This window comes from Podarcis melisellensis, assembly GCF_964234715.1.
Source record: "Podarcis melisellensis genome assembly, chromosome: 14".
Taxonomy (NCBI): Eukaryota; Metazoa; Chordata; class Lepidosauria; order Squamata; family Lacertidae; genus Podarcis; species Podarcis melisellensis.
The window spans coordinates 41,821,273-41,843,897 of NC_138546.1; the positions used below are offsets into that span (position 1 = coordinate 41,821,273).

General features: G+C 42.5%; 1 protein-coding gene across 2 annotated transcripts in view; it reads right to left on the reverse strand.

Moving 5' to 3' along the window:
• The window catches only part of AP4E1 (adaptor related protein complex 4 subunit epsilon 1), a 29,534-nt gene that overhangs the window by 417 nt on the left and 6,492 nt on the right, over nucleotides 1–22,625 (reverse strand). The window contains exons 5-20 of one of the 2 annotated variants that reach the window (XM_081888426.1): nucleotides 15,113–15,234; nucleotides 14,814–14,973; nucleotides 13,112–13,278; nucleotides 12,742–12,815; nucleotides 12,067–12,189; nucleotides 11,866–11,975; nucleotides 10,216–10,359; nucleotides 9,966–10,074; nucleotides 9,697–9,815; nucleotides 7,365–7,668; nucleotides 6,500–6,610; nucleotides 4,878–5,013; nucleotides 3,701–3,959; nucleotides 1,453–2,028; nucleotides 1,083–1,267; nucleotides 307–464 (exon numbers count right to left, since the gene is read on the reverse strand). In XM_081888426.1, coding sequence (XP_081744552.1) covers nucleotides 307–464; nucleotides 1,083–1,267; nucleotides 1,453–2,028; nucleotides 3,701–3,959; nucleotides 4,878–5,013; nucleotides 6,500–6,610; nucleotides 7,365–7,668; nucleotides 9,697–9,815; nucleotides 9,966–10,074; nucleotides 10,216–10,359; nucleotides 11,866–11,975; nucleotides 12,067–12,189; nucleotides 12,742–12,815; nucleotides 13,112–13,278; nucleotides 14,814–14,973; nucleotides 15,113–15,234 — 2,857 coding nt within the window. Of the gene's footprint in view, nucleotides 1–306; nucleotides 465–1,082; nucleotides 1,268–1,452; nucleotides 2,029–3,700; nucleotides 3,960–4,877; nucleotides 5,014–6,499; nucleotides 6,615–7,364; nucleotides 7,669–9,696; nucleotides 9,816–9,965; nucleotides 10,075–10,215; nucleotides 10,360–11,865; nucleotides 11,976–12,066; nucleotides 12,190–12,741; nucleotides 12,816–13,111; nucleotides 13,279–14,813; nucleotides 14,974–15,112; nucleotides 15,235–22,625 lie in introns of both variants that reach the window. The other variant, XM_081888425.1, reaches the window with a different exon arrangement.

The following is a 22,625-nucleotide window of genomic DNA, read 5'->3' on the forward strand; positions in this document are numbered from 1 at the left end:
TACAGTTCTGTACAAAGCAGGTTATCAATTTAAAAAACATCAGTCTGGGTTTGGCACAAGACAATGTGATCAATTAAGAACCCCATTTTTGGGGGCACGCAATTGGTGTGATCAAGTCCACTTTCCAAGAACGAAGTATCCTGCAGATCATCAAAATACATTGTGAAAAAGATAATAGGGTCATCATCTTGCAAATGTGAACTGGCTTCTGATGAACAAGGGTTGACCCTGGTTATAATTGGTCTGTTTCATTGCCTGCCTAGGATCATCATTGCTACAAATCTAAAGAAATCCCAAGCTACTTACCTATGATATCAACTATATGTAGGTTGAGCTTTTGCTGCAAAATGCTTAGGACGGCTGACAAAGATCCCTGAGATGATGTCATCTTTAGGTTTTGTTTGACATCATTCGAAATGGAGAGCCACAGTTTTCCAAATTCATCAGTGCTCATTTTCATTGGCCTGAAAATGCAGTATGAAATAGAAGCAGATTTTGCAACATGTACTTATAAGAGAAAGCTGCTCCCAAGAAGACAATGAAAACAAAACTTTCTGCCCCACCGTGAAGTACTTTCACACTATCCTGCAGCCTGAAATTGTCAACCTAAACAAGATTCCGTTAAAATTGTCAGCTGGGCTGTTCCTTAAATGTACTGGTCTGGCATCCACTAGCACAGGTATGGGATCTAGCTGAGACAGCAAAAATGCAGAAAGGCAGTCTACAAGTTGTCTTTTTACATACCAAGGACACGCATATGGAGATCAGAAGGACCAGAGAAAAAGACATGGTTTCTTTTCCACTTTTAGAGTGGGGAAGACCCTTAAATAATTTTTCCCCATGCCCTCTCCTCTCTACACTCATTTGTTTCAAATTACCTAGGAAGCACCACAACGTTTCAATAATGAAGAGTCTGAGAAACAAAAGAGCCTCTCTGTGTGTGTGTGTTTGTGTGTGTGTGTGTGCATAAGCATGAGATATGACAAAATGTGATTACAAACAAAATAAAGCATATCAAGCGAATTAAAATCAATATTTGCTTTAAAGCACTTCATTTGTTCCCAGCTCTTTTGCGTAGGTACCTGATAAAATCCAACAGTTCTAAAGTTACAGAAAATCTGAGGAGCGCATCAGATTCTAGAAAGTAACTGATCGACCCAGAGAGCATCTCCGAAGAGCACAGCCCCTCCATCTCGACACATGTCTGGAAGCTTTCTATGCTCTGAGCTTCTACTGCAGCGAAGTGGCAACCAAGGTTTTCTGAAATCTACAATAAAACCGGGGAGGGGGGGAGAGAGAGCCAAGAGGTTTACAAGCATTTTAATATCACCACAGCCAAGATTTCTTTTAAAGGAAAAGCAGTGGTAAACTTAATAGAATTACAGAACTGTAGGCTCAGAAGGGACCCAAATAGAGTCATGTGGTCCAACTTGTAGCTACTGCTCATGTTACCTTAAAATGTTCTGCGTGCTCAAATTCCAGATTCACAGCTTTAAGTAGGCAAGTGCTTTTGTTGGCAAGAAATAAGAAGAGTAGGACAGAGTCATCTTTCCAAATTTTACAAGAGGACAAAACCAGTGTTTCGTTGCTGCAAAGCTCTAAGATTTCCGAATGAGGGTGTTTGGCTGCTTCTTCTGGTAAGTAAGGCATCAAAGAGAGTTGCTGGGGGGCCGTAGCCTGAGCACTTGGAGAAGGCTGGAAAACTTCCATATTGCCATCCGCAAACAGAGAGGACAACGAAAGTCTGTGACCCAAAAGCTTCTCATTCAGTTCAGCTTCCGGCAGAGAATGAGACCTATCAAGTACCACCTTTGATTCAGAAGTTCCAGCGGAACTCAGTGAAGATTTCCTTAATCTTAGGTGTCCGTTGTTTTGGAAGAGGTTCTTGTTCCTAGATATCCCATCAGGAAAAGGGCAGAGGGAAGGGCCAGCAGCACTTTCGATACTGGATGATTCCTCACTATTTTTGGTTTTGCTTGTTTTTGATTTCCTTCGGAGCTTCTGAGCGGTGGAGTCTCGCTTGCCCATCTTAGTTTTAAAAGGACACAGAAAATATATATTAATTCAGGGAAGGGAGAGGAGCACACAAATGTGGGTACAGCCTACAGTTTGCAACTTTTTCAGATTCCAGAGCCACCTTGGTATCTTAGGGCTTCAGATTATGAGGGGCTTCTAAATACACGCACTCCCCCCCAAAAAAAATTTTTTTTAAATTTTACATAATTGGTTTAAAAAAATAAGTGGGACAGGCTAAAACAGACTGAATTAAACATTTTCACATATGCTAAGTAGGAAATCATAAAGTATTGGCATGTGAAGGTATTTCATATGCAAACTGTCTTTTTGCAAAATATGTTTTAGACAGACTGTTAGTTGCTGCCTCGCCTATAGACCTGTATGAATGGAAATATAAAACTTTACTATTTCTACTGTCATTGTCCTTTCTGTTAGAATACACACCAGAGGTGCTGAAGAGGTACTGCTACAGGGCCTCTTAAACCTAGCATAGCTCAGGGTCTCAGCATGTCTTAATTTGACCATGCGTGGTTTCTTTCCTTCACCTTCTTCTATGTGCTCTTCTCCTTCCACTCTGTTATTCTCCTCTCACTCCCCTTCTCTTTGGAACATTTTTTTTTAAAAAATGGTAGTGGTATCACCACTCACATTTTGATAGGGGCACAAGCCAGTTATGGGATCCCAGCCTATTAACTGAAAGACCAGTGTCTTACAAAAATAAGAAAATACAGTCATACCTTTGTATCCTTTCAACTTCCAAAACGTTTGGGAACTGAAGCGCGGCTTCTGATTGGCTGCAGGAAGCTCCTGCAGCCAATCGGAAGCTCCGTTGGATGTTCGGTTTCCAAAACGAGTTCACAAACCGGAACACTCACTTCCGGGTTTGCAGTGTTCGGGAAACAGAACGTTTGAGAACTAAGCTGTTCAAAAATCAAGGTACGACTCTACAGTGTTGCTTTCATAGTTTTGGAAGGATTTTCTGAGGACTCATGTCAGGGGAGGTCAAGCCAACTTACTCAGCAAAGGGGATGTTAACTCACATGCCATTTAGGGTCACTGGTTGTGCTGAAGGCAACATGGCAACAAGGAAATGCAATCTTACCCCTTTGGGATGCTAATCCTGCCTGTTAATATCCATGCTGTGGCTGTTAAACCGGTGGAGGATACAAAAGGCCACAGGGAAAAGGGAAACAGTAAGGCATGTACTTGGCTAATGTTTCCCTTCCGTGGAAAAAAGGGGGTTTCCAAACTGTAGAAGGCCAAGAGATGCAAATCATGGGACTTGCATGAACACCCTTAGTAGGAGGGACTTTCAGGCATTCAGCCAGAATCCAAGCAGAATCTTTGAGGTACGCCCAGGGGGTTGCACAAAACCCAACAGACTGCCTGGCCTTTTTCCTATTGAACAGCTGGCTCCTGCAGCGGATTGCTACTTTCGCAACTCCCCTCAACTTCAAAATACTTTTGCAATGCAGGTCAGGGGACAGATTTCAAAAAGGTGGAGAATGCAATATTGAACACACCAAAGAAAAATAATGGATCTTCCAAACTTGGACCCTGTTCACATGTCACAAACTGTGTAGTAAGCAGGGTGAGAGCTCAGAACACATGCTTGGAAGTTGGGGGAGATATCCTTTAAAGGGTGGCCCAGCCCCTCCTATGAAACTGCAATTAGCTGCCATACCAGACTGATGCTGCTTTGAGACCCTAAGCCAACAAAGAGTGTTGACGCCAGTTGACGCTTCTCTTCCTCTCCCTCCAAGGGACCAGTCATTTCTTGCTCAGGCTGGAATGGAAAGTTGCCAACAATATGCTCTGCAAACGCACTGCCTTCCAGAACAGACTTGGCGTTGTCTTCTTTTTCTGCTTGGCTTTCCTTCTTGGGGAGGTAGCCTTCTTTCCCCCATAGTTTCTTCACTCCATCTAGCTTCAGACTGTTGGCCCTAAAGAATTTGCAATCAGGAAAAGTCAACACAGTGATCAGGAGGAGTCTCTCAAAGCGCTTCCGAAGAGTCAGTCTATTCTTGTAAAGTCTTTCAGAAACCCCATTTCCCTATGTTGAACAAGCTGAAGATGTAACCTAATCCAGGCTTTGCAAACCTGGTGCCCTCCAGGGGTTTGTTTTTTTTTTTGGACTACAACTCCCATCATCCAGTGCTGGTTGGGGATGATGGGAGTTGTAGTCCAAAACATTTGGTAGGTGCCACGTTGGCAAAGCCTGACCTAATCGTTTGCCCCTTGTGATATCTGTGGGTTGCAGCCAAAGTTAATCCTGCTCAGAGTAGAGCCATCAAAATTAATAGGCACAACTAACTTAGGTATATTAATTTCAGTGGTCCTACTCTGAGTAGAACTCAGCTGGGTACAACCCTGTATTTTTTTCCATTGGGGTGAACAAGAATAATGGCATGAGGAGAAGAGTCAGCTCCCAGCTCTATTAGCATGGCAGGTGCAAAATGACTGAGAGCCCAACACAGCTACTTTTAAATAAAAAGTGTTGGGGGACCAAATCATAGACTTCCCGTGAAGTTTGGATCTTAGAGAACTAAAATTCTAAATGCAGTTTATAGTTCAGGTGTTAAACCCTGGGACTTTATGCATTTCATTTCAATATTAAATAAAATGCAGATGCGATGTGAATTAATACAATCCAGCTAATGCAGTATTGGGGGGGGGGGAGAGATGGAAGCCAACCTAGTAATGAATTATTGTTGGTGAAATGGCATTTTTGCTTACTAGGCCAGAAAGGCAATTGCTTTTTTCCGCAGAGCCAGCATTTCCCTATACAAATAGCAAGATAAGAACAGACAGGGAACTCAACTACATATTAAGTCGTTGCTGAAGCGATAAGAGATACTCACTCCTTCTGTCCAGTCTCAGCACTATTAACAGAGATGTCAGACCCCAGAGAAAGCCCAGTTGGAGATTGTCTGCCAGTAAAACCAGACGCCGAAAAGCTCTGGGAAAGTGATAGCCCATAAGGTTCAAAATTCAGAGCTGAAAAATGGAAAATTACTCATCAAAACAGAAGACCAGATTTAAAAATATTAGAGAACAGCCTGCCTCTCCTGTAATCTGCGTCACTGATGATGATGTTCTGACAAGAATATTCCACATTCAGCATCTTACCAATATTAAATACCAGTAATTATTGAAACCCTTGAGCTTTTCAGAAATACAGCACATTTTGAATTCAAGACAGAATCTATTCTGAAAAGAGGCCTACAAAAGCGACAGTTCTAAAATACCAGTTTTAACAAAAAGCATCTTTATTAAATAGATGTGCATATCAAATATTGCAATAGGCTATACAATATAATCAAGCTATTCTTCACATTTAAAACCACTTGCCTAAACATTAAAGAGCAACAAGCATTTAATGGGGAAGGCAAACTCCAATAGCTGCTTGTCATGGAGCAATTCATATAGCAATCCATGAAGTGGAGAGTGGCTTGGCCACTGTGAGAACAGGACTAGATAGACCACTGGCATGAGCCAGAAGGCTGTTCTTATGAGTGTCTGCATTTTGCAATATTTGAGGTCTGGTAAAAGCATGTTTCATTGCAGGATCATAGGTTGGCTACTATGGAAATCTCACTGCCCTGAAAAGCTTGAGACCAGCTTACTTGAAAGACCACCTATCCCTGGCTAGATCTGTAACTTAACATATTTGACAGAATCTCATCCCAATCCTAAAATGTTGGCCATGCAAGCTGATAACTGCGGGGGGGGGGGGAGGTGCGTATTTTTTGCTCCATAAGACACACCCGACCATAAGACACACCTAGTTTTTAGAGGAGGAAAACAAGAAAGAAAAAAATTCTGAACGAAACAGTAGAAGTATGATTTTTGTGGTTCATTCTGTGGCCACAGACATGTGATTTGACGGTGAGTTTGGGGTAGCCCAATGCAAAAATCCTGAGGATCCATGTGGATCCGTGCTTTGTAACCAGGTTTTTGCGCCATTGTGGCCCCATGAAACAGTGGATGTGTGATGAGTTTGATCTGATGGTGAATTTGGGGTGACCCAACGCTAAAATCCTGAGGATCCATGGGCTTTTACCTCCCCCCTCCCCTGGCAGCCTCCTTTACCAGCAACCTTATCTCCCTCCCGATCGCTTGCCAATCAGCTGCTTCCTTTCAACACCCCCTTCCCTCTTTCAAAAAAAAAACAAACCGCATGATCTGCTTTTTCTCCCCTGGGCAATTTGGCTCCAGGGACCATGCATTCGCTCCATAAGACTCACAGACATTTCCCCTTACTTTTTAGGAAGAAAAAAGTGCATCTTATGGAGCAAAAAATACGGTACCTTCCCCCCCTCCCAAAAAGCGCTGTCTCTCTGATGCATACTCATCATAGAACAAGGGGCAAAACCACTGGGGGAGTTTCCCCCCCTAAACTTTCCATGCAGTCACATTAAACATATGCTTGTCCTAGGACTATACTGGCTAGCATTTGCAGGAAAATAAAACATGCAGTGACCTTTTTCCTGAGACAGCTTCTCCTCTTGTCGTTGGTGATGAGGTTTATACGGCGCTGCACCACGATCCAGTCCTTCTGCTACAAATCCATCTAAGAAAGATAAGGAAGCATCTACCTGCAATGAATTAGGGAGCGAGGTCAAAAGGTGATGATTATTCAGTTATCAGCCTCTTAAGAAAATACCACCCCACCATCTAAATTTGCTCTTAACTACTATAACAATTAAATACTCCAAGTGAGTGGTTTTTTCACCCCAGCCTCACTGGTTCAGTTAAGAAATCAGAGGAGAGAAATCCTAGCATGTTGCCTGACATAAAAGCCAAACATTATCTATTAGCTTCTACTCAAAAAGGCTATGAGATCTTGCTACTCGCGGTGGAAGTGAGATGCCTCTATATAGGTTCAAACTGTATCTTTTGCACAAGATTTAGAAACATGCGCTGTGGGTTAAACCACAGAGCCTAGGGCTTGCCGATCAGAAGGTCAGCGGTTCAAATCCCCATGACGGGGTGAGCTCCCATTGCTCGGTCCCTGCTCCTGCCAACCTAGCAGTTCGAAAGCACGTCAAAGTGCAAGTAGATAAATAGGTACCACTCTGGCAGGAAGGTAAACTGTGTTTCTGTGTGCTGCTCTGCTTTGCCAGAAGCAGCTTAGTCATGTTGGCCACATGACCCGGAAGCTGTACGCCGGCTCCCTCAGCCCAAAAAGCGAGATGAGCGCTGCAACCCCAGAGTCGGCCACGACTGGACCTAATGGTCAGGGGTCCCTTTACCTTTACCTTTTACTCTCCTCTCCACTGTTCTGAAGAAACATTCAGCTTCCAAGGACGAAGCAACAACACACACAGAGATGAGATGTCATTAACTCACCACTACGTCCTTGCAACTAGCATCAACAGGGAACAGTTGCTTCATCAATTCTTTGTTTTCATATAGATGCTTTAATTCAAAGGCATACTGCCTCATGCAGGTATCCAAGGAGGTACTGAATTCCATGATAAGTTTTTCAACAGTTTTTGAACAGGTGGTATGAGAAGCTATTTTAGTGGCTGCAGCCACGATCCAGGCTTTGGTTTCAGGAGTGGCATTGTTCCTAAGTATCCTATGCAAACTCGCCAAGACAACTTCTGGATCCACGTTCTTCATAAGGTACGCATATTCCCCCAACACCTGTCGGAGGACAGTTATAAACACCATGATCAGCATATGAAGGCTATGAGCAATGAGGAAATGAAAATTTGTCTCCGTGTCTTGCTTTTGTGCAAGAGCACAGAAACAGTCAAGGGGCGTAGAAAAGGCCACTGAGGTGTGCAGAGGGAAATCTGAATTTCAGAACAAAACAAAAAACAAAAAAAACAAAAAAACCAGAGTTTGCAGATAAATTAATAAGATGTGCAATAAGCCGACACCTGAGCTGAAACACAAACTTTTATCCTCAAAACTTTCTTAAGCAACCCGGGATGGCAGAAGGAAATTTTACTGGACCCAGAGGAGGAAATGAGCAGGTTTCAGTGTCAAAGTCCTAGGTCTGCAGAATTTAACACAGCTCAAAGTACATGACTGCAGTCCCACTGAGAACTTTCAGCAGCAAATGTTTTCAAAACAAAGTTAAAAACAAGTCACAGTGTAGTTACAAAAGGCATAATGATTTCACACAATCCCCCTCTGAAGCCCTGCAGGGATGCTGCTAGTCAGTCTTGACAATTCTGAGCTAGATGGATCAATGATCTGATTTGGTATAAGGCTGTTAGTGCTTTCAGAACTCACAGGGTTAAAGAGTTCTGTGTGACGTCCCTCAATTCCTGTCGCGTGACTCAGAAAGAGGGAGGAGTTGTTTCTCACCGTTCCGTCTCTGTTCTCGAGGGAGACGGTGGCCATAGCTGCTAGCAGCCCAGGAGAATCTGAGAAATGCTGAGCTGTAAATATTCTGCTGCAATAAAGGACTGATAAATAAATAAGCACACTAACGCTTCGTGTGTTTGGATGGTTTTGAAGCAACAGTTGTTCCGCTGTGTTTTACTCTGCAAACTTGCGGCTGCCGGAGGAGGACCTGAGCAGAGGTCGCGACGGAAGAGTGCCGGACAGCCATAGAAGGAGTTGCGCTTAATTGGGGCCGTAAATCAATTAAGCCTAATTATTCTCAGAAAGGCAACTTCTTGTTTCTTATTGGTCATACAAGCTGACCTCAGAAATGTGGTTGTCTAGGAAAAACAAGGCAATCTACTGAAAAACCACAGGTTGCCAACCATTCTGAAAACTGATCGTGGAACAGGTTACTAAAAATGGCGCATTTTATTGGGTGGCATATAATTATTATAATTGGTTTAAATAAGAATAATTAAGCATGCAGATGCCAGACACAGAAACACTTGTCCCTAGGTGTGAAAGAACCGTCTCAGCCCTTGAAAAATCATGATCTATGAAACAAAGGATATTTTAAAAAATAGATTTTGGGGTTTTCCTCACAAACCTTCTTGTTCCTGGTCCTTAAAAAAATAAAAACCACACAAATTTTAATCTTATCGGTGCAAAACAGAAGGACTTCCTTTTTTGGGGAACTTAAGATTCTTAGAAAAGCATGATGACCGCTTCTCTAGAAAGGCAGCTGCCCTCTCAGTTTCAGTTTATCACTTTTCAGCCACTGGAAATTGGGCAATTTAATGCTGGAGGTGTGAGAAGCGGAAACACATGCTTAAGTCTCACAGTGAAATCAGTGGAATTGTGAAGCGCTTAACCTCAGCCCAATGATGCCGCCTGCCAACAGCTAACTAGAAGAACAGCATCCTATCACTTCTCCTGCCCACCTAGCAGTTCGAAAGCACGTCGAAGTGCAAGTAGATGATTAGGTACCACTCTGTCGGGAAGGTAAACGGCGTTTCCGTGCGCTGCTCTGGTTCGCCAGAAGCGGCTTAGTCATGCTGGCCACATGACCCAGAAACTGTACGCTGGCTCCCTCGGCCAGTAAAGCGAGATGAGCGCCGCAACCCCAGAGTCGTCCACGACTGGACCTAATGGTCAGGGGTCACCTTTACCTTTTATCCTATCACTTAAGAAAAACTCTGTGTGAAACAAATGACCATTTACGCATAGACAACCATGTCTCAACTTCCCTTAAAATATTATCACAACTCAAATTTCAGTTGCCTATGCTGTACCTAGAATTCCCATATTTCCTTTCTAATCTGTGTCGTTTCTTACCCAACTCATTACTTGAAGGAATTTCTGTGGATAAACTGCATTCTCATCCTCTAGCAGCACAAGATAGGACTGGACAGCATGAAGTCGCAGTTGGCTGTCTTCCTTTGCATCTTCAAAACCTAGAAAGGACATCACAATATATTTATCTTTCCCGATATATGTATATGTGTGTGTGTGTGTGTGTGTGTGTGTGTGTGTGTGTTTTCTCCATTAAAGACAAATGACACTGCTCCCTACTTCTGCTACTGAATTTTTTATATTATGCTCACCTTCAGCAAGGAGCTGCAAGAAGCTGTTTGGGATGTCAGGGTGCATTTTATCTCCTCCTACAGAAAATACTGCATTCATAGTCTGGATGAACCATTCATTGTCAGGAGCATATGTGTCAGGAAACATTAAGGAAAACTGAACTTCCACAACCACACAGCAATTCTCTGCAGTGTTTTCTTAAAGCTTACTAATGCACATTTAGGAGAAGCAATACACTCATGACGTAACCATTCCAGATGCATCCAAAGGATATTTTTCAGCTAATTCTGCTATTTTGCCAACTATGTTGATGATGGTATACTCCTCCTTACTTTGAGTAAGGTAGTCAAGCATCTTCTGTACTATGACAGTGACATTCTGACCGTTGGTGATTCTATACAGTAGTTCCAATGTCTGAAGAAAGAAAAACGTTAACCATGCCAATGTTTAGCTGTCCCCAAACAGAACAGCAGCATAATAAGCAACATTCTTCAGGGTTGTTGCTCTAAATAATCAAGTACCATGCATCTTAACAGTTACAGAGCTTTAAGAATGGGTTAACATGAACCATAAAGGAAATGCATGAGAACGAACGTTTCCTGCATGAACTGCCTCATAGAAACAACAGAAATGGTTCCCATTAGAGCTGTGGTTGAGGAAGCACAGGGAAGTAAGTATACTGAAAAATGCATACGCATCAGCAAGGGAACTTGCTGAGCTGTTTGCGCACTCCTACACAAGCTTGCAACTGCATGTGCTTGTGTCCACACAACACATGTGGAAGACAGTGGTACCTTGGTTTACAACCATAATCCGTTCTGGAGGTGTCAGGGAACTGCCATCGGAGCCAGAGGCGGAGGGAAGGCTCCAGAGGGATGCCGGAGAGGGTCCCAGCAGGGAGAGAGGCAGCCCATCTGCTGGGGAAGGAAATCAGCGTAACACCAGGGGTGAAGGGGGGCAGATGAGGGAATCGGAGAGAAGGCTCCAGGACTCTTCACCGGAGACCAGTGGGGAGAGCACAGGTACTCCGCTACCCACACCTTCCCTGCGCAGAAGACTTCCGCGCAGGGAGAGTAGGAGGAGACTCAGCGTCAAAGAACTTCTTTGCTGGAAGAAGTTCAAGAAACACCCACTGACGGATTCTGCCAGCGACTGAGACAGCCACGAAGGGAAAGGCTGTCCAGACAGAAAGGGTTCAACCAGGCAACCTAGCCGGGAGTGGCGGCAACTTACGCACGAGCAACCCCTAGAACCATTACAGGAGGTCCGTTTGTAAACCAAAACAGGCTGTAACCCAAGGTGCACTTTTGCCAATGGTGTCTCCAAAAAAATTTTGGTTCGTAATCCAAAAAAAAAAAAGGGTTGTAATCCAAAAAAAAAAAAGGTTGCAAACCGGGACACACACTTCCAGGTTTGACGTGTTTGTAATCCAAAACATATGCAAACCAAGACATATGCAAACCAAGGTACCACTGGACTGGACTGCAGGCGACAACCTCACCTAGAAATCTGCACGCACTCTGGTTCACAAGGGTTTTTTTCTTTTCAGCTAGAAACCCAATCTATACTAACAATTTTATTTCATTTTTATTTTGCATTCATGGATTGGTTACTCCTAATGGAAAGAACAGACCAGTACACTCCCAGTCATTAGTTCCAGATGGGTATCTTGCTATGCCGCCACTAGATCAGTCTAAAGGTAACATTTTTCATTTTGCTCAATATCTTTATATCAGAGGTTAAAGAGGAATGATAACTTCTTTCAAAACCATCTAATATGCACATTATATCCCGCACAAACATGGGAAGCTGTCATTCTTACAGTAAATATCACAAATCCCCACAATGGGGGAGCAATATTAAGAGAATACCAATTTGAAATTTATTACTAAAGATTGTGCTTGTTAAAATTCCACTTACCTCTCTTTTAATAATGGGATCAGGATGATCCAAGCACTCAATTATTGTCATTTGGTGCTGCAGTGCTAGGGCAGGATCCTGCTGGACAACATATGTTAGGGCCTTTAATCCTAGAAAGAAAAGTTACTGCAAAGAATGCAAGCTGAAAACACGGGCATTTGGCATCAAACGCACAGGGTTGTGACAATCGGGAGAACTTACCCAAATATTTCAAATTAATTTTAGGCGACAGGACAAATTTTCCAATGCATTTGGCGGCCTTCTCAAGTAGATCAGATTTAGGGTAAATTGTGTAAATTGTCTGGACACATTCAAACAAGATTGCTGCAGGAAGATCAATGAAAAAGAAAAAGGAAATGATAGTTTCTGTAAAAACAAATAGGCACATGAATATTAAACAAGTCCCATTAGTTTATAGAGACATCAGAACTTTGGTGTTGTGGCCTTTGTTGAAAACACTCCTGAGCATGTGGATTTTTATATTTCTAGCACTCCGTGTTCCATCTCTACTGGATGCATTTGAAAGATAGGCTAGCTGCACCAGGAATGCATTTCTTACATTCTGAAACACCCTTAGTTACCTTCCGATCTATGTATGGCTACCTTTAAAGGACCACATTAATCCATGTGTTAAGACCTTCTGAGGTTCTTCTCTGAGTTCCCCTGCTTGCTAATGCTCAACAGTGATAATCACCCAGAAAGTCTGCTTATGGAATGATCTCTCAGGTATTCTCATGTCTTTTGATGGCAAGCCTAGAATTTCATCTCTTGTCACCACTATCCGCCTTAGTTCCCCAAACTCGCTTCCTGCAAAGGTTAGTTCAGGCACTGAAATCTGCCCGATATCCTTTGTTTAGAAAATGTGCTGTAACCTACCATACGTAATGTTATGGTTTATCTCCGCTCTCCTTAAAGATTCATCCAGAACATCATACATTAATTCACTGGTCCTGTTACAAAGAGAGAAGGAACAATGTTTTATAACACAAAATTAGTCTCACGATCTCAGTCCTAAGTAACTTTTCATGTAGTCCAACAACCCCTTATGATCGTTTTAAGGGGACACCTTCATATCATTACTGGAGCAGTGCAAAGAATGAGCCGCGTCAATGGTTGAGGAACAGATGGCAAACCTGCCCCTTGCAAAACTTATTGCTTTATTTTTTGTTTCATGGGAGTACGGAAACAAAGTGAGAGGGACCAGCGTGAACTGTTGAAAAGTTCAAGCCAAGAAGAGAAAGTCTACCTTGGATCATCTTTTCCAAGCAGCCCCAATATTCTTAGAAGCTGGATTTGCAACCAAGGTGCTGGCACACTGTGATAATTGAAGTCTACAGGGAGTTTTCCTCCCACTACCTGCTTTAGAATAGCGACAAAGCTGCCAGTCAAGTCTTTGTATCCAGAGGAGTTTTCCTAGACAAAGAGACAAAACACACAGAGACCTTATAGAAACAGAAACAAAAGCTATTAATGTTTCACTTACTCATTTGTCTCTCCTTACCTTTTCATGCAAATGTTTTCTCCCCCGATTTTAAAAATCAAAATAAAATGCATAAAAATGTGCAAAAGAAACTCATTACGCCCATCAAAAGGTCCCGGGTTCAATCTCAAGCATCTCCTGCTAGGGTTGGGAGAGACCCTAGCTAAAATGCTGGACAGCTGCTGCAAGCCAGTGCAACCGATACTGAATGAGATGGGCCAATGGTCTGACTCAGTAGAAGGCAGCTTTTTGTATAATAATATGTCAGAAGTGCACAAACACTGGCCTGAGCGGACAGAAATGTTGCAATGCTGATGCACAATTAAGATTTCTCTTGGTCACTTAACTGAAGGCATAAGCCCAAGTCATATTGTGCAGTGTCCAGCATTCTATGACTGCTAGCAAAATATCTTGCACATTGATGAGTTGTAATGATGTCCACAAGTGGAATCCAAGTCAACATTTGCACTAGTGCAGGGATGGTAAACCTCTGGCCAGGAGATCAGTCTTGGCCCATCAAGATGCCCTATTTGGCCAGTAATGCCATTTCCCCCAAACCACATCCACCCGCCCATCAGGCTGGTGGGAGGACAGAGTTTAATACTACATTGGCTCCACACCGTCCCCAACAAGGACTAGGATTTAATCCCCATTCATGAGCTGAACGGTGAAAGCCCTTTGCAGAAGCACTCTGAAACAGCTCAAAGCTTCTCCTTTAAGCAGGCAGGTGGGCAAGAGGACCAAGGATCCTCGCCCCCCCCACCCGACTTGAATAAATGCAGAGCGACTTCAAATAATTACTTAGTACTTTTTGCAGAGTTCTTTAAACAGCTCCAATGCTGCTGTTCCAGCCGCCAGGGGCTCAAACAGGAGCGGTAGGGGAGCTGCCTGAAAACCCTTTGCAAAAAGCACTTTTGAAGCTGCTACACCTCTTTTCCTTTAAATATCAATGTTCAGAGAAGGGGGACAGGTGTTTCAAAGAGCAATTTTGCAAAGGGCTTAAGGCCACTGACCCTGTAGAGGCTGAAACATGAGCAAAGGAGACTGTCAGAAAGCGCTTTGCAAAAAGGATTTGAAGCCGCTGCATGTTCCCAGCTGGCTGCCAGGCACCTGGGAATCCTGTGCAAGGGATTTTAAGAGGCAGGCAGGGGTCATCCATATGTCAATCATGTGACATCATGTAACTGGCAGGTAGGCTGTCCCGTCCATCTGTAAAATTTGGCCCACAAGGCTGATCCTGAGCCAAATGGAGCTCAAAAGCTTTCCCGCCCCTGTGCTAGCGGAAACTTGTCGCACGGCACATTGTGTGGTGTCTTGCACAATAAAATTAGCAGCAGCTGTGTGTGCACTCTCTTGTGCAAAGAAATTCCACTGGTGCAAAACAATTTCCCAGTGGAACAGTGTGCTGTTAGGTGTTTTTGGATGCAGCACATGGTTATCTAGTGCTGTTGCTGTTTAAGATCCCCACCTTCACCATTTGGAGATAGATGTGCAACGAAGCAGCCATAACTCCCACGTCCCTGTCGCAAAGTGCCTTCCGGAACTTGTCGTGGATGTGCTGGACTTGGTTGGGAGCAATCAGGTAGAACTTGTACAAAGCTTGGACTGCTTTTCTTCTGATAATTTCCCTAGAAGAGACAAATCCGTGCACCTTATTGGCAGCCAACTATACCGTTGTTTCATCCAGATATATCTTAAGATCCATGCTTATATCACAGTTCTGGAACTGAACTCAGGTTCCCTAGAATTTTGTAAGCAAAGACATACTTTGAATGCTGAAGCTTATCTTCGATTAGCGGAAGGACAGCTGGAATCATTTCCCGCGGAAAGATTTGGCTTGCCACGGTCAGAGCCATACACACTTCCAGGAGATTAGTACTCTGCAAATCCTGGCAAGAGACATGAAAATAAAGCCATTAATTTCCCCATCAAGTTAAGATCTCTCATAATGCACAGTGGTACCTCTAGTTATGAACTTAATTCATTCCGGAGGTCTGTTCTTAACCTGAACCTGTTCTTAACTAGAGGCCTGCTTTCGCTAATGGGGCCTCTTGCTGCCGCTGTGTCACCAGCACACGATTTCTGTTCTCATCCAGGGGCAAAGTTCTCAACTCGAGGTAACTCTTCCAGGTTAGCGGAGTTTGTACCCTGAAGCGTTTGTAACCCTGAGGCATTTGTCACTCGAGGTACCACTGTACTTTCAAAACAAATGAACACAAACAAACTAACAGAACCTGTTTACAATTTTTACTTCCATAAGCAACACTCTGTTAGGCCTCAAATTTGCCAGGTTTGAATCCAAGCTACAGCTTCACACTACAAAAGGTGAGGAGAGGCTCTTCTGCTTTGGGTATAGGATGGTGAACCATGAGCCAATATTATGGCTCCTGCGCGGGGCGATTAGCCTTTTTAAACTCACACTTCCTCTTTAGCAACCCGTGTGACCACCTCCTTTTGTGGCTATTTGGAGGGCATGTCCAGGACCTGAGTAAGGGATGCGGGTGGCGCTGTGGGTTAAACCACAGAGGCTAGGACTTGCCGATCACAAGGTCGGCAGTTCGAATCCCCGCGACAGGGTGAGCTCCCGTTGCTCGGTCCTGGCTCCTGCCAACCTAGAAGTTCGAAAGCATGTCAAAGTGCAAGTAGATAAATAGGTACCACTCCGGCGGGAAGGTAAACGGCGTTTCCGTGCACTGCTCTGGTTCGCCAGAAGCGGCTTAGTCATGCTGGCCACATGACCCGGAAGCTGTATGCCAATAAAGCGAGATGAGCGCCGCAACCCCAGAGTCGGCCACAACTGGATCTAATGGTCAGGGATCCCTTTACCTTTACCAGGACCTGAAGGGGTACAGGATTTGGAAAGTCTGCTCTTCCTCCAACCAACTCACATCCCTGGTCCAGGCCTCTGTCCCATCTTGGCTGTTGTGCCATTACACCTGCACATCCCATAGGCCACAGTGAGAACAGGATGCTGCACTACACTGGCCTGATTCAGCAGACCTGTCTGACGTTGTGTCGGTATTATCTCATGTGGCAATGGCATTGGGGCAGGGGGCATTGCTATATATCCCATAGCCTCTCAGCAAGCGGATCAAAAATAGGATTGTTCCCTGGAACTGGAATTTCAAGTGGAAGAGCAGTGTGGCTAGAAAGGGAAACCACCACTGACCACAGAGGACAACACCGTCACGTCTCCTCCTGAGAGGACTCAACTATCAAGTCTGCTGCCTGGGGAAAGAACTGTGTGGCAAGAGCTGCCCTGTCCTCTTGGCCTGGACACTGTCACCTGCCCTCCTCTTGAACTTGGGGGACGGCGGAGAAGAGTGCTTCCAACAAGAGACCACTCTTTATCACGACAAAACCACCACTAACGTCAGCGAAAAGTTTAAACATTGGATTTATGTGCTAGCATGGATTTTGAAACTTTCTTCTGCTGAAGTTACAATTTTAAGAAAGGAAACCAGGGCTGGAACTGCCTGGCAACAGTAGCAATCAGCTTGCAGACCCAAGTATTTTGATACATAAATTGGGAAAATTTGAGAGGTTTGGACTTGGTTACTTTATAACATCAACTGAAGTACCAGTAAGCACTGTTCTGAGACATTGTGTTTTTATAACACCAACTCTGCTAAAGATTTAACATTTGAAGGTTTTTGGGACTTTAACTTTTATTTTGTGGTAACTCTTCCTGAAAGACATTTCAGGTTCCCCCTAGAGGTTTTTGGACTTAACAACAGGGATACTGTTTTACTTTCTATTTCTCGGCCTGCTGGCGAAGTGCTGCACCTGGGCTGTCTTTTTCTCATGGGAACAACTCAGCCTGACCTTGACTATTAGATAAGTTTGGAATGAGTGGCGCAAAGAAAAAAGAGACTAAGGAAAAAGAGCAAAAAGAACAAAGACCAAGAACGAGACAAACAACTCTGGCCTCAACTTTACAGCAACGTAGATCGTCTGTGCCTCTTTCGCACTCTGAGGAAGAAGCTGCCTCCTTGCCACAGGCAGGGGGTGGAGAGACAGAGGATCTACAATTGGAGGATATGGCCTCAGGATCAGCTTCTTCTATTTTAGAAAAAATCTATGAAAAGTTGGAATCTCTGGACAAGAGAGTGGAATCTTTGGACAAAAAGGCTGATGAGCAAACTGCGAAAATAGATCAGAACACAGAATGTCTAAATAGAATAACTGGACAAGTGGCACAGAACACTCAATCGATCGCAAAATTGGAGGAGGCTTCAGGGGAAAACAGGAAATTGGCTGAAGATACTAACCAAAGACTAGGACAGTTGGAAAAAGAGGTAAGACCACTCAACAAACAAGTAGGTGAACACCAGACCTACCTTTCGATGATTGAACTGAAAAATAGGGAGACCAATTTAAGGATAAGATCTGTACCCGAGGTGGAAGAAGATAAACTGGCTGAGTTCCTGACTAAAATATTTTTCGTGCAGTGGAAACTTGAAGAAAAAGACTTCAAGATCACATCAGCCTTCAGGCTGGGAAGATTGACAAGAAAAGACAAGCCCAGAGACTGTTTGATTACAGTGAGATCAAAGGAGGAAAGGGACAGAATCTTGGGCCTACACTACAAAACTCCATTGGACATTTTGGACAAAAGAATTGAATTTTATAAGGATATCCCTAGACAGCTGTTGGATCTGAGATCAGAATATTCGGAACTAGCACAATTACTGAGGAGCAACTCAATTATCTTTAGGTGGGAATTTCCCCAAGGATTATCGTTTACTTTTAGAGGGAGGAAGATCAAAATTAGAACATTGGAAGATAGAGACAAATTCTTGAACCAGTACGGAGAAGACCTTCATAAAGGACTTGGATTATTGCCGGAGCCTGGAGCACCAAGGGAACCGGCACCCCCGGAGGACAAAGTACCACCCCCTGAAAAATAACCAGATACCTACAGAATGTCTCTTCAACTTCTGAGCTGGAACATAAATGGCTGCAACATTCCCGAGAAAAGGAAGAGAATCTTTCATATATTAAAAAAGGAACAATTGGACATTATTTGCTTGCAAGAAACACATGTGACTAGGCTCCATAGAAAAGTTTTGGTAAATAAAAGACTTGGCCAGGAATTTATATCCTCAGACAAAGTAAAGAAGAGAGGGGTGGTGATATATGCAAAGGAGAGCCTTTCACCTAAATTATTATTCAAAGATGAACATGGCAGAATTTTGGCAGCTGAAATACAATATCAAGGAGAAAAAATTATGTTATTAGGAATTTATGCACCAAATGAAGGGAAATCGGAATTCTACAAGAAGTTGCATGAGAGCATCCTGGAGTATCTGGACTTTGATAACATCATTATGATGGGAGATATGAACGGGATTGTATCAACTAACATGGATAAGTCGCAAGGTCAAAAGGTTACTAAAGATGGCAGACTACCAAAGACCTTTTTTGAAATGACAGACAATATGGACTGGATTGACATTTGGAGAGTGAGAAACCCCTTGGGAAAGGAAGGAACATTCTTCTCTGAAGCCCACCTGACTTGGACAAGAATCGACCAAATATGGATTACTAGAGGTCTGGCACCTAAGGTCAGAAAAGTGGAAATCTGCCCAAAGACCTGCTCCGACCATAACGCTTTGAAAATGGATTTGACACTGCTCCCAACCGGTTCCTTTCGATGGAAGATGAATGACAACTTATTTAGAGATCAGGAGATTATCAAAAAGGCCCAAAAAGCTTTGAAGGACTATTTCGAAATAAATTTGAACACAACGGTGGGACGCAAGTAAAGCTGTGATGAGAGGGTTCTTAATACAACAGAATGCCATTAAGAAAAGGAAACAAAATGAAAAGAAAGACAAGATTTTGGAGAAAATAAGAGAATTAGAGAAGAAGTTAAGAGCAAATCCGAAGTCACAGCCGATTCTGAGAGAAATTAAACTTCATCAGGCACAATATTCTAAATTGATAAACCAGGAAATAGAATGGAAGATTAAGCTAATGAAACAAAAAACATTTGAATCGGCAAATAAATGTGGGAAACTGCTGGCTTGGCAGTTGAAGAAGAGACAAAAGTTGAATATAGTAACAAATTTGGAAATTGAAGGAAGAAATATCCAGAACCCTGTGGAAATTAGAAAATCCTTCCAGAAATATTTTAAGAAACTATATACCCAAGGGCCGCAAAATGAAGTTGAGATTGAACAATTTTTGAAAAAACATAGTCTTAAAAAATTTACACAAGAAAATAGACTACTCCTGGATAGTCAAATAACACGACAAGAAATTGAGCATGCCATTCAGAACATGAAGCTGGGCAAATCTCCAGGACCAGATGGTCTGACCTCCAAGTATTATAAGACAATGAGTGACTATTTGATTCAACCTTTGATGGAGGTCAGCAATGAAATTTTGGAGGGAAAGAAGGCGCCGGAATCGTGGAAGGAAGCTTTTATCACGTTGATACCAAAATCAGAAACTGAAAAGAAACAATTGAAGAACTACCGCCCCATCTCTCTTTTAAATGTGGATTACAAAATATTTGCTGATGTTTTAGCAAACAGACTTAAAAGAGCTTTGAACGAGGTAATTCATAAGGACCAAGCAGGCTTTCTCCCAGGAAGACATATGTTTGCAAATACAAGGAACATTATAGACATTTTGGAACTTTTGCAAACAAATATAAACACTAAAGCAGTTTTGATTTTCATAGACGCGGAGAAGGCCTTTGACAACATTTCTTGGAAATTCATGAAGGGAAATTTAAAAGAAATGGGAGCGGGGCGGGGTTTTCAAAATGGGATTGATGCAATATATTCAGAGCAAAAAGCCAAATTGATAGTCAACAATGTGGTAACGGAAGAATTTAAAATTGAAAAAGGAACACGACAAGGCTGCCCGATTTCCCCTTTGTTATTTATTTCAGTCCTGGAGGTGCTCCTGAACTTGATTAGAGGTGACCGGCTGGTGCAGGGGATTGAGGTCGGAGTGAAACAATATAAACTAAAAGCTTTTGCAGATGACCTAGTTTTGACATTGCAGGAGCCAGAATCTAGTACAAAAAGAGTTTTACAATTGATACATGATTTTGGACAGGTCGCAGGATTTAAGCTAAATAAACAAAAAACGAAGGTGTTAGGGAAAAATATGACAGATGCAGAGTCAGAACGGTTTCAGAGAGAAACAGAATTATCATTGGTGAAAAAGGTAAAGTACCTAGGGGTTAATATAACAGCTAAGAATCTGAGTCTATTTAAGGATAATTATGAAAAATGTTGGTCTGAAATTAAGAGAGACTTGGAAAGTTGGGCAAAATTGAAACTTTCTTTGTTAGGCCGAATCGCTGCCATTAAGATGAATGTGTTGCCAAAGATGTTGTTCTTGTTTCAAACATTGCAAATTGTGGATAAAACGGAGTGTTTTCGGAGGTGGCAGAGAGATATTTCTAAATTTGTCTGGCAGGGCAAAAAGCCCCGAATCAAGTTCAAGATACTAACAGATGCAAAGGAAAGAGGGGGCTTTGCCCTGCCAGACTTAAGGCTGTACTATGAAGCCGCAGCTTTCTGTTGGCTGAAAGATTGGCTACTTCTTGAAGACACTGACGTGTTAGATTTGGAAGGTTTTAACAATGCTTTTGGGTGGCACGCATACTTGTGGTATGACAAAGTTAAGATAAACAATGCCTTTAAGAACCATATTGTCAGAAAAGCAGTGTTTAATGTCTGGACAAAATACAAAGACTTATTAGAAAATAAAACTCCGAGGTGGCTTTCACCCTTGGAAGCTAAGGCTTGGAAAAGACCCAATATGGAAGCCTACTGGCCGAAATATTGGGAACTGTTAGAAAAAGATGGGGACAACTGGAAACTGCAGAGTATGGAGAAAATGAAGGATAAAGTGCGAGACTGGTTACATTACGCTCAGATTAAGGAAATTTTTAAAAGTGATAAAAAGCTAGGATTCCAGGTGGAGAAATCGAAGTTGGAGACAGAGCTGTTAGAACCTAAGACTAAGGTACTTTCAAGAATGTATAATTTGCTGCTGAAATGGAATACGCAAGACGAAATGGTTAAGTCGGCTATGATAAAATGGGCACAGGACATTGGGCATAACATCATGTTTGAGGATTGGGAAAGGTTGTGGACCACTGGGTTGAATTTCACTGCATGTAATGCTTTGAAAGAAAATGTAATGAAAATGATATACAGATGGTACATGACCCCAGTTAAACTTGCCAAAATATACCATTCGTCTGATAACAAATGTTGGAAATGTAAAGAAAATGAAGGAACATTCTTTCACCTCTGGTGGACTTGCCCTAAAGTGAAGGCCTTCTGGGAAATGATATATAACGAGTTGAAAAAGGTGTTTAAGTATACCTTTACCAAGAAACCAGAGGCCTTCCTTCTGGGCATTGTCGACCAGAAGGTGTTAAAGAAAGATAGAACATTTTTCATGTATGCAACAACAGCAGCAAGGATACTACTCGCTAAGAACTGGAAAACTCAAGATCTACCCACACTGGAAGAATGGCAGATGCAACTGATGGACTATATGCAACTGGCGGAGATGACTGGCAGAATCCGAGACCTGGGAGAAGAAAGGATTGAAGAAGATTGGAAGAAATTCAAGATCTACCTGCAGAAATATTGTGATTTAGTGGAATGTTAAGAAGGATGCTTGGTTATAAATAATTGGCCATCATTAAAATAGATTAAGAATTGATATTTAAGCATGTGGTTTTAGATTTGGAAATAAGATGATAATTTGCTTGACAAAAATTATTAAAGATGTAAATGGGAGCGGGAGACGTGAGGAAGCTCAAGAATATTACGAAACTTTGTTAAAACAAAGCAATAATGTTTATTATTATTGTATTTTCTTTTTAAAAAAAACCTTAATAAATATTTATAAAAAAAAAAAGAAAAGCTGCTGCTCTTCCAGCCAGCCAGAATCCCCATTGACAAAACTATGTAACTGCTTTGTGAAAACTGTTCCTTGATGAGCTTGCTTTTCCCTCCTCCTGCCCAATTCCTTTTTCCTTGCATGCCGTGTCTTTTTAGATTACAAGCTAGAGCAAGGACTGTCTCAGTACTGGTTTTTGTAAGCCACTCCCAGAGTCATTTTGGCTGAAGAGTGGGGCATTAATAAACGTCTTAAATGAATAATTACTAAATCTTTCTCCTTTTGGATTTTATTTTTTTGCAATAAAAAAGTCCCACAGCACTGGTTTGATTGTCACTGGGCTTAGAACCAAAACAAAGATTCTGTGTCTCAATAGCTGCATTGTACTCAAAAGAAA